The 16,820-nt window shown below is 35.6% G+C and overlaps 1 protein-coding gene across 5 annotated transcripts in view; it reads right to left on the reverse strand.

Annotated features, from left to right (window-relative positions):
• The window catches only part of Lrp1b (LDL receptor related protein 1B), a 1,927,307-nt gene that overhangs the window by 779,270 nt on the left and 1,131,217 nt on the right, over positions 1–16,820 (reverse strand). For all 5 annotated transcript variants that reach the window (XM_037205578.1, XM_028868856.2, XM_037205579.1 and 2 more), the window contains exons 15-16: positions 13,165–13,287; positions 2,644–2,784 (exon numbers count right to left, since the gene is read on the reverse strand). In XM_037205578.1, coding sequence (XP_037061473.1) covers positions 2,644–2,784; positions 13,165–13,287 — 264 coding nt within the window. The remainder of the gene's footprint in view (positions 1–2,643; positions 2,785–13,164; positions 13,288–16,820) is intronic.

Below are 16,820 nucleotides of genomic sequence, written 5' to 3' on the forward strand. Positions count from 1 at the left end.
AGCAAGATTACTTATTTCACTCTGTAGTGAAGCTTCTCAAGGACCTTTGTGGCCAATTCTATAACCCTAGACACTAGCAAGGAAGAATCAAAAGGACTGTAAGGGTTAGTCCTACATAGTCCATTGAGTGAGTTCAAGACTCTGGTCCATTTCCATTAATGAAGGAAATGCAAAGTCAACCACAATTTTTTAGTTAGTGGTGAGCTACTGAAATAGAGGCAGTAACAGAATAAAAGAAATTCTAGGTAGCAGATTATGGGATTAAAATCTAGAAAAATCCTTTACAATATATTGTGTTTGCATTGTATTATTCACCCCAAAACAGCAGAAATAAAATTTGATTCAGAATGACTACAATGCTCAAAAAGGGTGCCCTACAAGCAGGTGGCCAGAGACACTTCCTGTACACTTCCTGTTTTATACAGTCATACATTCAGGGCCAATATCTATTTTTGGAGTTGAGGCAACAGGCATGCTACAGCCAACCATACCTTCCAAGGAGGATATTAATTTTTTATTAGATGAATCAGATGAAGAAACATATGGTTGCAGTATAGATTAAAAACTACTGTAATATAGGACTTACAGAAGATGGATGCTCAACTCTAACAGGCTGTACTGCAGTTTATTGGTGGTTACAAATGATCCCATAAGAAGGCAGTGGGAAACTATATTAAATTTCATAGACTGCTCTCAGTTCAGTACACATACAGACAAGAAAAGCAAGAAACATTTTTCTGAAGGGCAACCTATTAGTCAACTCAATAAGAACAAAGGTAAGTAGACAGATGATGGACTACAAGTTATACACCTTAGTGTATAACTTGAGGCACCTCACATGTCAGCTAACAGGTTCTGCAACTGCTTCAATAAGAAGGACTTGATCCTATAAGAACTATTCTGGGAGCAATGTGGAAAGTGGGCTTACTTAATGGAAGAATAATGGGGGATTACAGAGGAATGCTTGTTGAGTTAGTTTAAGATGAAAGTTTAATTCAATCAGGTTAAGGAGAAGAGGGAATGTTTAAATTTAGTTAGGAGACTTCACAGAAACACCCTTATTTATAGACATAAATATGGATAGTAAGTGAAATGTAGGATGCCAGGCAAAGCCTATAGATGCTGTGATAGAACAGAAAATACTAATACTCCAGAATACTGACTGAAAATTTTGTAACTACTATTAATGCTATAAATACAATGCTACTTATGCCTATAAAAGAGCTGAGTTTCATTTAATTAACAAAAAGAATAAGGATGCAGATAAAAGCATGAAACTGCTAACATGACTAAAATATACAAATGAGGTTATCTGTGTTCTGAACAGGTACATGATTCCTATGATGAGAAGGAGCCAAATGTAGCATCAATTATTGCTACATGTGACCCTGTGATTCAAGAGGAGTGGGGCAGTTAAATAAGGTACTACTTTACATGCCATGTGTGCACAATATTAGGAAACATAGGATTCCTCCTCCTCAGAGGAACTTATCCCTCCAAAGTTGTTGAGAAGTGTATCAATTTAGTATTGAACATTCAGAGTCCATGCAGATATTAGCACAAATGAAAATGAACTGAAAGCCCATGATTGGAATTCCAAAGAAAGCAGCAATGTGTCCATGAATTAATTATAGTTTATATACATATGGAACTGCTAAGATGACTTAAATATACAGATGAAGTATATATAAATATGTGAAGCAGCAGTTCGGAAACTTTGAAATATATGTTCTTGAGGCCTTTTTATTCTAATCATAATAGTTACATCATATGATTGAGTAGACCAATCTTGTGTATTCTTTAAAAACTATTTCAAATTCTTATGTTTTAATTTCAAATAAATGATTTAAAAAAGTGTTAACTGAATTATTTAAGTCACTTTAGCCTGCAAAAATGTGGCTACATAGAAAAAATTTTCTCAAAAACAATGTACTGAAGTCCAATTTGATGATTAAAGGTTCAACACAAGCTTCTCTTTCTTAACATAACCTGTTTTATTTCTTTATATCCATTTAGCTAATCAAATGTAATCTCAGAATATTACTTCACATGCTTTCTAAAAGTTTCTTTTATCCACACATGTGAGAAATGTCGCTACTTTCACCAGAAACATGGACAGTTCCTCTTCTAGCAAACAACAAAAGTTGAGTGAAAGCCATAGTTAGGGATACAGAACCTTTTGTTTCTGTTTGAGTCCCCCATATGTATTTTCAGCCATGGCTTGAGGCACTGAAGCTAGAATGCATTCCAAATTCATGCCAATCTCCTTGAATTTCCATCAAGGCTCTGTTACCTGAGAGCAATCGACTGGAAAGTGACCCTTCTGTGCCCCAAAGTCAATCTCAAAGGGAGCTAAGCTCCCATGTCTTCACAAGCAAAGATTCTCAACTTTTCCTTCATAGTGACATCAGACTGGTTTGTCAGTGTTCTAACAGATAGGAAAGGATGGGCACAGAGAAGAGCAGACCTTGACATCTTACAAAGGACATAATCCATAGCTTAACTTTAAGCCACGGGCTACTGTGGAAGAAAGTTAAGTCAATTTACATGAAAGCTATTTTCAGATACGTCATAGGCTGCTTTCACTAATCCACACATTCATTCAGGAAAATATAGTTTCAGATTATTTGAGGGAGAACATACAGCAAGTGACAGAGTCCTCATCACTCCCGTCTAGGCAGTCATCGTCCCCATCACATTTCCACCGAGCTTGGATACAGTGCTTGTTTTTGCAGCGAAATTCTCCAGGTTTACATATATGAAGCACTGTTTCTTCAGGATTAACTAGAGATAAAAATAAAAAAAAATACGAGATGTATACACAGTACTAGCTGCATAAATTAATTGAGCTATTAATGGTTGGGGGGTTCAGTTGCTTTAGAACCCAGCAGAAATTAGGTTGTACAGTGCTTGTCTTTCTTCCTCTGGTTTATTTCATTTATGGTGCTCTCCATATTTGTCTAAGTAGTAATGTTTCAATCTTATTAAAAGGTGAATGGTCATTATACACATATGCACACAAATACACACTTTCTGATCTTAATGCATGGTTCTGAGTGGAGAGAGAATGAGGGAGGGATCGGTGAAAGGGGCCAATTGATAAATGTAAGATGAATTATCTACATGTCTAAGATACAACAGTAAGAACATAATAATGTAGTATCTCATGCTGGGAATTGACTATCAATTACAGGTGGTCTTCTCATAGGTAGTCATAAAGTAACAAAGAGAAATGTTTGGTTTGTTCATTTGTTTGCTGACAGAAATCAGTCCACAAGTGTATCAGAGTAGCATATTGCATACATTAAGTGCGTACAATAAAAATGGAACCTACAAATTTAAAAAATACATCTGAAGATAAACCAAAACCATAGGAAATTTATAAAGTCATTTTCCTGACATTAAATAAAGATTATTATGGTCTAATAACACAAAATAATTTAAATAAGATAGCTGTTCTAATGACAAAATTCTTATTTCTCTACAGAAAATACTTAAATATTATTGTACTGATGGCCATTTGGGGAATGAAACATTTAGTTTTGCTGACAGTATTCTGTTTTACTTTCTGTTGTGCATGTAGCTGCTTCATTGTTCATCTGGTTGTCTGTATGGGAACCTTCACTACAGCAAATCACTTTAGGGTAAACAAATCAACAAAGAGTTAATCACAGTAAAAAGACACAGAAACAAGACAAGGTGGGCAGCTCTGCTTCCTTTGCTAAACTGCATTATACTAACCAGAAGTGTCTGTTGCATATCTGGGCTCTGAACGTTTGAATTTCCATCGTGACTTACCATAAACTGAAAACGTTCCTATTCTTCTGTTTTCTTTGTATTCATGAGACAGAAACACAACAGGAAGGAATCAAAGGCAAGGAAGCTGCCGTCTATGGTTAGTGCCTTGTGGTCTGAAGTTGGCCTTAATTAACTCAAGCTGGCTTCTAGCTGGGGGGATCTTTAATTTCTTTTCTATTGGCTTTAAACTTCATTTCTCATAAGTCCCATGGGCTGCTGAATTGGCAGAAAACTTATACACACCTCGCTCACAAGTGATATCAACTTGCCTGAACATAGCCTTGCCTTGGTCTCTCTTGTTTCTCTCTTGCAGCAAAGAATTGAGAGGGGAACACGACTTTTGAACCATGCCTGCAGGAAACTACTTTGGAGTGGCACAGTAAGGCACAAACCTTGGAGGTCTGTAGCAATAGAAACAAAAGCTACCACAATGGGCCCAGACTTCATTTCAAGCCAAACAGAATTGCTCTATTGAGTAAAATATTCAACCTGAACAAAAGTAGCCCTGTGCTCTCTGTCCCTCTCAGTTATGCTAACTGTGGGCACATGGACAGACAAGAGCATGTATTTCCTAGTCTGTCTCAGTGACAAAACAACAAAGAAGCAGTTTCTCTCTGATGCCATTTCTCTATGGTCTTTTCAAAGTAAGCTGCTGTGTGGGGTGAGCAGGTGGGGGTTTGAAATCCAAATAGAAAATAACAAAACAAAAACACAATGCATCAACCTAACCACCTGATAGAATTTTATTAACCTTTATATTTCCTACTTCAGATACTGATCTTTTAAATTATTACTAATACTTTAAAATGCATTAGTATTAAGCATTAGTATTAAGTATGTATATCACTATATATAGAGAGAGACAAAGAGATATAGAATGACATACATATAATATGCATGTGTTATTTATACACACCCACACACATATACACAAATACACATGGTTTTGACTTTTGAAATTTCTTCTGCATTTCTTTCTAAGCCCTGGACTATTTCTCAATGGTATTCCTGTGTATCATATATTTGCTTTTGTTCTGGATTTGTTATCTGAGGGTATTTATGTAGTAATGATAGAAATGGTGCATGTTTGGCTATAGAGCACTTATTGATTGATTGATTGGTTGGTTGGTTGATTTAGTAAGTGAATTAGTTAGTTTATTCACTATTGTTTTTAATCAAGAGTATTCTTAAAATGAAATGTTAGGAAGAATTTATAGCCAACATCTTTTAGGATATGAGATTTCAGGAACTCATCATTTAGCACCTAGAATCACGAATCACTATATTTGCAGATTATACTTGAATTCTCCTACACATGGCCCCAGCTTGACTTGAGGGGAAGTAAAAAAAAACATAAGCAGGGAGGCTATGCTACCCGCTGTGTCCTTTGTGTTTGATGCATGGCTCATGTATCATCTATTAGAATCCAGAAATCTCTTTCAGGCAATAATGTTATATGGTAACCAAAATGAAATCCCAGAATTTTTGCTACTCTTTGCATAATGATAATGGGTGTTTTTAGATATTGAATTTCTATTTTTTTTAATTTTCATTTTTGACATGCCAGGTTGGTCCAGGACTATCATGTGTGTGCCTCCTAAGTATTAGGATACACACTGGGGAGCACACCTGTCTGACCTTTATGTGAGATCTGAACTCTGATCCTTACAGTTGGTAGCAAGTGCTTTACACTGAGCCTTTCCCCTAACCTCTTAGCTACTGAGCTTTGATTTGCAATGTCTCCATGGCCTATGGTTTCATTAGTCCATTTTATAACTAACCTAAAATTTTCAGATGTAACCAGTAATTATATCATAAAGGAACCACAATGTTCAGTGTGAACTGCCACATTTATACAGGACCCATATCAATGGAAGAAAAGTTACTATTCTACAACCAATTCTCATTATTAAGGAAACTAAATTCCATATGATAATACGGACAAGATAGAAGCTTGGAGTGTGTGACTTGTTTGCCAGAACTAACTAAGCAATGTGGAATCAGGGGACAGTATCATTTACAACAGTGTCCAAGTTTATTGCCTCTAGACCTAGCCACTTTTGAAAGAACAATGAGAAGAAGCAAACATACTGAGCATAACATAAAAGACCAATAAATATCTCATTCAATAAACTCACTTAGCATTCTTTCTATGGCTGGCTAAAATCTCTATGAAAGATTTTTAAACCTGAATTTCCACTTAAGATTCATAAATATAAAAACAGTGTCCTATGTACAAAAGAACAATGCTGAAAAGAATCTGGGCTTAGAGTTAATGCATAAAATAATTTGTTGCCTGACTTTTTGGAATTTAATGAGATTGCTGTTACTACACTAAGAGACTGTCTCCAGGGGCTGTAGAAATCCTTTAGAAAGGCAGCTTCACTTTAACTGGATCAGTAGCTGATTCTCTTCTCTTACTGTTCATGAGCATGAGTATGCATAGTCAAATTTCAGCAAACAATATAGATGTGTACCAAGAGAGGAAAATGAACATTTACTTAAAGCTCCACGTATATCATTTTGATGCAGTGATTAATGTGGATATGGAGAGTACTTGGTTGTCTGAGCACAGCAATGAATTGCTTCCCGGACGTTAGCAAGTGCTAGAATTTTATACTTTGTTGAAGAGCTATGTTTTAAACCATGAATTGGAGAACATTCACAAAATGTATAATTCTGTCACCAGGACAACATGGTCTGAGCAATAAGAAACTGACAAAGTAATAAATAATCATTTAGTTTAATCACATTCAGAAATGGCACAGCATGAACTATGACTTGCCTGGTGTAAAATGTCATTTTTCATTCTTCTGGTGAAAAATTGATGTTAGAGAAAAAAATCAGAGAGCCCATGTCTGACTCCCCAGAATAGAAGAACATCAAGGATTTATTCTAGAGTTGTTTTCTTAAACCTAGAAGGATGATTGCCAGAAATAATATCCAGAACCCCATGGAATCAAGTAAGCAGCTCTCTAAGCTATATTATTTTATTTTAATTTAGTTTTGTATCTTTCCATATATTTTTATTCATTTTAATGTGTGTGTGTGTGTGTGTGTGTGTGCGTGCGTGCGTGTGTGTGTGTGTGTGTGTGTGTGTGTGTATGTGTATACTAGCATCCGCCAAAAAGTTCAGAAGAAGGTGTCAGATATCCTAGAGCTAGAGTTGCAGGCAGTTATAAGCTCTGGAAGAGCAGCAAGCACTCTTTGTTGAAGAGCTCTTCCTCGAACTCTTTACCTTGTATTTTGATCTCAGCTAAACAAAAAAAAAATTGTACCACACATCCTTAACCCAGGGATGTGGACCAAAAGGAAAATTGGAAACTGTAGCTAATTGGATATTGTCCTATCACAGAGGCACATGAGAGGAAAAAGTGGACTATTCAGCTATGTTTCTTTTTCTTTATATCATAGAGAGATGACCTTTTATAAGAAAGAATGGGCTTCTGAGCAGCCAGCCTATGTTGTACATAACCTTCTGTGAGGTTCTATGCACAGAAGGGCATAAATAATCATTTAAATGGTGCTTCTAAACTTTTCTATTGCCTTAAACTTTTTACTACACACTACATGCATATGTACTAGGGCATGGGGCTTGTCACAGTGGAACAGAAAAATGGCTCCCCACAGAGGAGCACTATTTGTCACAAAGGACTATATCTGGTATTCCAGAAGGTGGCAAGGATCACAGAGGACCATAGGCACATGACGGTGCATTGCTAGCCTCTGCATTACTGTTATTTTGTGAACTGTAAGTTGCTTTTCTGGAGATGACACACAGTGGAGAGATTGTCCTACTCTTTCAAACATCTGCAGAACAGTTAAAGAATTGTCTTCTTCACTCCAGCTAAAATGATCAGGTAACTTATACAATAAAATTCATCATTTTAAGGACTGATTTGTTTTAGGGACTCATTTATAATCTAATTTTCAATTTTATATTTCATGCTTCTCCTTATAATTTTCATGAGAAATACAAATGCAACCTGTAACTGGTCAACTCTATTTTTCTTTGTTTCTCAGAGGTAGCAAGTGCCAATTTGTTATGCAACCACAGACACTAATTTAGTCTTAAGAGGATTTGACCATAATGGACAAGAGTCTCAAGAATAAAGTATGGAAACTTCTTTCATTCTTCCAAACAACATTAGAATTCATTTCTAACCAATTGTGTAACATGCCAATGTTATCTCTTGGGAGTATGCTTTTTGTGTTCCACTGCTTTAAATTGCAAGTTCATTGGGGAAAAAATATCCTTGGTGTTAAGTCTAGCTTAATTATCTCCCATCCATTTGGTGTCAATTCAGTGAGAATGACTGAAACCAGGATGTCCAAGATGCATTGGTTTCAATATCCCCCATCATGTTTGTCAAACTCAGATTGCTTACATAATTCAGTTGACCCATCACATCTATAAGCTAGCCTGAACTAATCAGAATCCCAAAGCAATCAGCACCAAGGACTGGTTAATGGAATGATGCTTATTTCTAACTTGCGCTGAACTCTCTAAAAGCTATCATTTCATGTAGCATCTTTCTTTATTAGCACTTTCTGGCTAACATAGACTTCACTATCAGTTATTATCCCTCAAAAATATTATTTAGGAATGCTAATTTAGGAATCATTTATTTATCATTCCTAAATAAGTAGGGGTATATGATGAATTCTACTTATTTATATTATTAGGTAAGCAAGAATTGAAATAATATATACGAAGACACATTGTATTCCTTCAAAGAGGAGTGACTGTGCTGTGCTTCAAAGAAGCTCAGGCAGTCTGCACGCAGTGTTTATAAAGAGTAGAATTTAAGCAGGCAAGTACAACAAGTAATTCTGAAATAAGGGCATATTTACTGATTTGACATTTTTCAGTGTGAACGGGATAGGCAAAATCCTCTCTTTTCCCTTTACTGCATTTGTGTTGCCTCATCTATGAATTACAGGTACTAGAAAGAGATCAACACTCCAGAAAATGTTTCTTCTAGTTCTCCTGTGTATGATCACATGATCATACTGGCAATACTTGAAAATAATTCTCCTAGCATCAGGTTTGAAATCAACGTTTTGTACAATATATTTTCTTTACAAGCCAAAATGAACTTTTATTTTTGCAGAGCTAGGAGACAATATTTGGAGGTATTAGAAATAAACATGTGTATCTGTCTATTGTGTTGATCCTTGTAGTTGAGCTTGTAGTCTGGGAAATTCTAAGTGCTGCTGGAGTATGTTCTTAGCTAGAGTTCATTTTTAAGATAGTTGTATCTCTAGCTTTCAAGGATTTACTCAGCATGTGTTGTGATTATGTGATTGGTTAGTTTGGCAGTTGTGGCAAGAGAAAACCACATAAGACAGAGTATCGGATCAAAGTCCAGAGTCACAACGACAGGCTTCCAGTCACTATTGGAGAAATAAATAATATTCAGAAATATTTATAGTTTTAGAAACAGTGGCAGAGCCATTTCTAATATAGTATTATGGTATATGGTATATCACCCAATAGAAGCCTCTTTCTTATTTTACTATGATATTTAAATACAGTTCATCTTGGTGATATAAGTGAAAAGGGCAAGCGATGAAGTACGTAATATCTACCTATGAAGTAGAACAACTGGGAAAGTATGTGAGTAAATAAAGGTAAATTGATGTGTTTGTAGGATGGGGAAGGGTGACATTTGTCATTTACTGGGTGATACACAAGTCATGACTAAGCTTGCTTTATGTATACCTAACACAAGTAATAATAAGGACACGTGTTTCTTCTTGTGTATAGGCTTACACCAAAGAAAACAGGCCTAGAAGAGGATGAAACATACATTAAACAATTTATATGTATAGGTATAATTTACTAAAGTAAAAATGAAGATCCTGACAAGGATTTGCTTCTTGTGTTCATAGATAATACTTAGCTTTTGTCTTTTTCTTACCCCAGTTCATATTTTATTTTTCGTTCATCATTCTTTTGCCATATGAATCTATATATTCTTCTCTCTATTCCTTCATATTTAATCTATTCTACAATAATATTATATTTTAAACTATCAACCTTTTCCATATTCATACTAATATAAATATAACTCAAAAGTTATCCATAGAGTCTAAATTGAGCATAGGAATGAAGAAAACAGGAAATATAATCATAATCGTATAATTATGATTCCCTAATGCAAATTTAGGAGCTCATTAGAAAGGTTCAAGCTTAAGTGCCATTTTGATGTTAGCATCTGATAAATACACCTCCCTAAAGGCTCACAAGGTCACCAGTATCTCTGAAATTCTAGGGTCCTGATTGTTCTATAGATAGTGTCCTAAGAGAATTTTAGTTTTGTTTGATACACAGAAGTGGAGTTTTAAAGATTCATCCAGGACACACTCAAAGATTTAACTAGAAACTGAGAAAGTCTGTCCGTACTAGGAAAAGAAGGAGGACCTTAAATCTACATCTAGCAAAATCAAAACACAGGTGTGTAGCATGAATCTTAAAAGTTCTTATTAATAAAATCAAACCCGAGGCGAGTTATTGGGGTCCATGCTGGTAGATCAGAGAGACAGAACAAGCCACAGCTATCTCACCTCGCCAGATCCTCAGCTGGTCTTGTCTCCTCAGACTGGAGGCCTCTGAGTCCTCATCCGGAATGGGTCTCAGCTGAATTACTGCTCAAAAGCCTGAATGCTTAACCAGCCAAAATCTTAACCAGCCACATGCTTAACCAGCCAAATGCCTAACCAGGCCAAAATGCTTCTAGTTTCTCGCCCTCACGCCTTATATATCTTCCTGCTTTCTACCACCACTTCCTGGGATTAAAGGCTGGCTTTCTGGGATTAAGGGCGTGTCACCATGCTTGGCTATTTCCAATGTGGCCTTGAACTCACAGAGATCCAGCGGGATTTCTATCTCTGGAATGCTAGGATTAAAGGTGTGAGTGCCACCATTTTCTAGCCTTTGTATCTAGTGGCTGTCTGTTCTCTGACCCCAGATAAATTTACTAGAGTACACAATATTTTGGTGAACACAATACCACCACACAGGTGTATTCAATGCTATTTCCCATCTTTGAGAGAAAGTCTATTAATGGATCACAGGGAAAAGCATCATTGATAGTACTTTAAATGGTGTGTGTGTGTGTGTGTGTGTGTGTGTGTGTGTGTGTGTGTGTGTGTTAGTCTATCTTTTTAATATCTCAGAATTATTAATTTAGGCCAGCAGAAATCTCAGCAATATAATAGAAAAACAATGCTAAATTAACTCTTGTAAAAAATTTATACTGTCAAATGTACCAATTAGGCACACTTTGTCTCCCAAAAATATTGATAAAATTAAGATTAGCAAACCATGTGAGAGAATTCCATCTGTTCAAAGCTATCTATGCCTGCTACCTGTCTGTTGGTAAATGATAGGCCTTGATAGTATCCTCATAACTAGCAACACAATAAGAGCCAAACATAATACCCAGAACAAAGAGAGAGAAGCCTTCATCTAATGACTCAAGAATACAATGGGATTTGTCCTCCACACAATCTTGAAATGGAGGCATGTGTAATTCTAGAAAGAATTTAGTGGTATTTTTTGAAGTCAATATTTTTGAAGGAAAATTTTGCTTAGCCAAGACTTAATATACTAAGGAATTGCTTCTCCCTTAAAAAGGCAAAGGTGGGACATTTGTAACTCATTAGTAATCAATTCTATATAGAGTATATATGTGTGTAGAATATGTAAGGAGAGAGCATATATATTCGTGTCTGTATTTTGTCTTTGAAGATGTTACTTTAATATATTTCCCAATATTAGTAATTGTTAATAAATAATGGACTACTAAAGTCTTGAATACTAAGATACACAACCAGCAGAACTCTTCTCTAGGACTAAAATACTGTAAAACTTAAATTTAATTAACTAGCTAGCTACATATGTAGGGGAAGTATATATTGCAATGTTAGGAATCAAGCCAAGGACTTCACACACTGGCTACCACTCTGCTACTGAGCTGTATCCCAGTGCCCCTTTCAATGTTGATAATCCAAAATAATGTTGTTGGTTAGAAACATTACATTGTAATAGAAAGGCCTGAAAATGAGAATGATAAAGAGAATAATAGGAAGAAGCTGAAGTCCTCATTTCAAATAATTGGAATTTATAATACTGATATTCAATGTACTGGCTTGAATTCCTCATTTTGGGACTGGTAGTTTTATGCCAAATGCCTCAAGATGTAACACAAATTGAAGGAATTGAAAACAGTGGAAAAGACACAAATATCTTTATCAGTATATCATAAATGTCTCCAGTCATCAAACATGAGATGACTTAAAATTCAGTTCTTAAGGGTCATGTTTACAGTGAGTATTTAATTAAATGAGAAGATGCTTATGTTCATGTTAAGCAAAAATAAACCTAAAATAATAGATATGGAAGTGTGAGCCAGGGCTGAAAAATAGAGATACAATGTAATAGAGAATCCAGCCTCAAAATGGAATGATCCTGTGTCTGCCTTCTGTAGACCCAGAGTTCCTCCCTCATCAATCTGGAGACTCACTAGACAGATACTTCACCCATTCTGGATTTTCAATTTGCAGACTGCAGATCCTAAGGCTTATCAACTTCTGAGGTTATCAGTGAACTTTTTTATTGTACTCCTGTCATCTTTCTGCACGTGTATGCACATACATACATACATGCATACATGCATACATAAATCCTATTGTATTTCTTTCTCACGAGAGCCTTGAGCCACAATTTGAAATTCAAGTCCTTCCAGAAATTTCTATTTAGCTCTTAATACGTGCATATGATTGTGGCTGCTACTGTGCTTAGGGGATAGAACTTGAGGCATGAAACTTTCAAGATTCACTCTGGAATAATAAGCACTGTAAATTGAAGGATATGATGAAACTAATAAAGGTGTCTTCAGTACAAGTCAATCAATCCAGTTAATTCACTGTTTTTATGGTCTATAGATTCCTTAGAAGCCCCTTTGGGGCATTATTCTTTGTTCTTTACCTCCAAATACAGATATCTGAGCTGCCAATTCATTTGAAATCATTTCAGGGCTAACCTGTGCACCAAAGACAATGTGTTGTCAGCTGAAACTGCTACCATGGAGCTTTGTATGACAACAAGTATTTTCTCCTGTGGCATAGATATTGAAATTGTCTATTCACCTGCACAGCAGGACAGGATGTTATATAGCACATTGCCATTATCATTAATGTATGCATACTAGAGATTGAGTTACCTAATACAGGCTATGATTATACCTAAGCAGTTACACATATCTCTCATTCCAGTTGTGATTTCAGTTCTGTTTATACTAATTCTGATCTTCACAAAAAGCCATATACACAGTGAGTGACAGAAGAAAAGGAGCTTACACGTGCAAGTTGTACCATTTTCATCCAAAAGTTGATTATCAGCACAAGCACATACGCGGCCTGCTGGGATAGCCAGGCAGAGTGTACCACAGCCTCCATTGTTTATGCGACACATATTGTCACCTGCAGAAAAAAAAAAAAGAAAGAAAGGAAATTATCACAGAACTTTGATTTTAACAAAGCTACAGTGCTGTGGGATGGTCTGTATGTCAAATGTGTCGCTCTGATTGGTCAATAAATAAAACACTGATTTGCCAGTAGCCAGACAGGAAGTATAGGTGGGACTAACATAGAGGAGAATTGAGAGAACAGGAAGGTGAAGGGAGACACTGCCAGCTACCACCATGACAAGCAGCATGTAAAGATGCTGGTAAGCCATGAGTCACATGGCAAGGTATAGATTTATAGAAATGGATTAATTTAAGATTTAAGAACTAGATAGCTAGAAGCCTGAGCCATTAGGCCAAACAGTTTAAATAATATAAGTGTCTGTGTGCTTATTTTATAAGTGGGCACTTAGACTGCTGGGGCTTGGCGGGACCCGGAGAGAAAACTCTCCAGCTACACTAAAGGCCATGCAACTTATAAAATACAGTTTACTTTTAAGGCTGTGTGACACAAGCTACCTTTTAACTCTCTGTCCTTGTTTACCCCTCAACTGCAAGAATTACAGGCATATACTACCAAATTTAGCTTTCAAGAATACTTTCTTGCTGGGCGGTGGTGGTGCACACCTTTAATCCCAGCACTCGGGAGGCAGAGCCAGGTGGATCTCTGTGAGTTCTAGGCCAGCCTGGTCTCCAAAGCGAGTTCCAGGAAAGGCTCAAAGCTACACAGAGAAACCCTGTCTTGAAAAAACCAAAATAAAATAAAATAAAATAAAAACCCAAAAAGAAATCTTTCTTTCAGTTGAGATATATGTGGGAATATTGTGTGTACAGATAAGTTATATATCGTTCACCTTTGTTGATATAGTCAACATTCCCCCTTAACAGAAACTGTTTTCAGAAACATTTGAAAATATATAATGCTTTGATAGATAAGAGGAATATGTGAGCTGGGTGAAGAAGGACATTGGGCCAGGTAACCATTTTCTAGGTACCAGGAGCAAGGAGAAAGGTATCCTTTTGTCTGTTATCAATAGTTCTCCAGATTATGTTCATAGCAGTGTGGCATGGTGTTTGGAAAGTAGAGCATGTGTCCAAGAATGTAGATGTAGACTACCATTGCACAGGCAAGCATGTGGGACAGTGACTTGTTCTCCAGTGGGGAGAACATAAATAATAAACTGCTGTGAGTACACTGGCATATCATTGTGTTGAGGACCCAAGAAAGGTGGGATACTGACTGGGAAAACTCACAGCACAGAAGTGCCAAGTTCTGGACTAGAGACTTAGGGAGCAGAGACACTAATGAAAGAAATTCATAAATATATGTGAGGAGTCCATGTTCAATCATAGATGACACCAAAGACATATTAGAAGAGCTTGGAGATAACATTTTTTATGGACATGTAGCTAAAACAATGCAAGTTTAGATAATCACAAATTTGACATTTATTCTTGTAAGATGTCCATTGAGAAAATGTATTAATCCAGGTGTCATTGCTTTTGCCTCTAAATGTGACTCTCAGGGGGTTGAGATAAGAGGGGTGCTGTGAGTTCCAGGCCAGTCTGGGTAACAGAACAAGTCCAAGGAGAGCAGAGGCTAAAGAGTGGCAGTCCAGAAAGAAAGACAGAAACAGATAGACAGAAACACACACACACACACACACACACACACACACACACACACACATATAGATAGATAGATAGAGAGAGAGAGACAGAGAGAGAGAGACAGAGAGAGAGAGAGACAGAGAGACAGAGAGAGACAGAGACAGAGAGAGGTGTAAGGGGGAGGAAAGGAACAAGAAAAGAAGGCAAGAGCTTGCTTAGCTTTACATCTATCTTTACAGAGAGAAGTACAAATCTCCAGAAGCACTCTGATAATGCAATTATCAGGTCACTTTATAGCATGCCAATTTCAGTGTTATAAATTAATGAAATGTTTTATTATTTTAGAAGTAAAACAGTAAAATGAGGAGCCTTTATTTACTTGGGCCATAAATAATAAACTGCTGTGAGTAAATTGATAGTTACTACACAGATACCAATACTGCAAACTGAAACCACAGATGAAGTTATTTTTACACGCTGTAGGCCAGAGGGATTGGAGCATTACAGGGGAGATAATTCCTTCACAATGGTTCTTAATACTATAAATTCCTACATATTATTTTGTATGTCTCAGATCAGAAGAAATAATCTAGAGTTTATTATCAACTCTTTTCATTTTCTCAACAGTACATTTAATTCATTATAAGTGTAATAATCTAAAATATGCTTCAAAACTAAGATAGCAAATAATACAAGGAATGATCTAAATTTCTAAACTCAGAGGTTAATGAAAAACTACCTCATTTTTTTTTCTAATAGGGAATGTGGAAATCTTTATGTTGCTCACAGATGCCAACATATGTATTCCATGATTATGGGATAATATGTAAAACTTTGGAGGACACTCAGGTACCCTTTCTGTGTTCACAATATGTGCAGCACTAAATTGCATATTCAACTTTTATGCAGTCCAGATTTTGGAAAATTAGAAGTATTTCACAATATTTGGGGGCATATATAACTAAACAGTAAGAAATAAGAAACTGTCGACTATAATGCATCAGGTTACATAATGTTTCTAAGATATATGCTAAATATATAAATCAATGGCATGACATTTATTCCTATTGAATAAAAATTTCCATATTCTGAAATAAATTAGCATTATTTAAAGTTTAAAATATATTTCCCTATTTGAATACAACATTCTGAAAAGGAAGAATTAGTATTTGTATTGCCATAACAGAAATCTCTAAACTAAATTAACATGAATAATTCCACATATCTTATTGGAAGAGCCCATACATTTTTCAATTTCATTTTAAGAATATATTCCCATCAGAGCTCATATGATAGTGTTTCTTTGAAGTTATATCTTTTAAATGTATTTCATAAAATTTTCTGCAGAGTGTTACTATTTTTGAAACACAGTATCAATAATTACCTATACATTTCATGGATTAGGTCAGTAACATCTTAATAGTCACAGTACACAAAATCCATACTGCATTCTTCTCATAACCTGTTACCTCATATTTACATTCAATTTAATCTAATTATAGTTACAATAATAATTTGATTTGATTTTATAACAGTTTCAGGAAGGAATCACTCGATATTTAAGTGTCCAAATGGTTTTTTTATATCTAACAATGAGAAATAATCAATCATTATTAAAATTATTTTGTCTAATAATCTTTATCATTACTAATAAAAATTTAAAAATTTTGTATTAAAATCCGTGGTTTTATTTAATTTACTTTTATAAGTTAAAATAAAACCCAATCAACAAAGAAAAGAGAAAATAACTTACTAAGCACTACTACAACATGTACTTCTAAACTAACTTTGGAAGCAAATATATTTAAATATTCAAATATGAAATACAAATGCATTAATAAAAATTTTAACTGTCAAGTCCAAGTGAGTTTCTTTGAAGCCCAAAGCTCTGTCTTTTCTTCCTACTCATGGTTCCTCCAGAATTAGAGGTACCATGAA

The sequence above is a fragment of the Peromyscus leucopus genome, chromosome 4, assembly GCF_004664715.2.
Source record: "Peromyscus leucopus breed LL Stock chromosome 4, UCI_PerLeu_2.1, whole genome shotgun sequence".
Classification (NCBI taxonomy): domain Eukaryota; kingdom Metazoa; phylum Chordata; class Mammalia; order Rodentia; family Cricetidae; genus Peromyscus; species Peromyscus leucopus.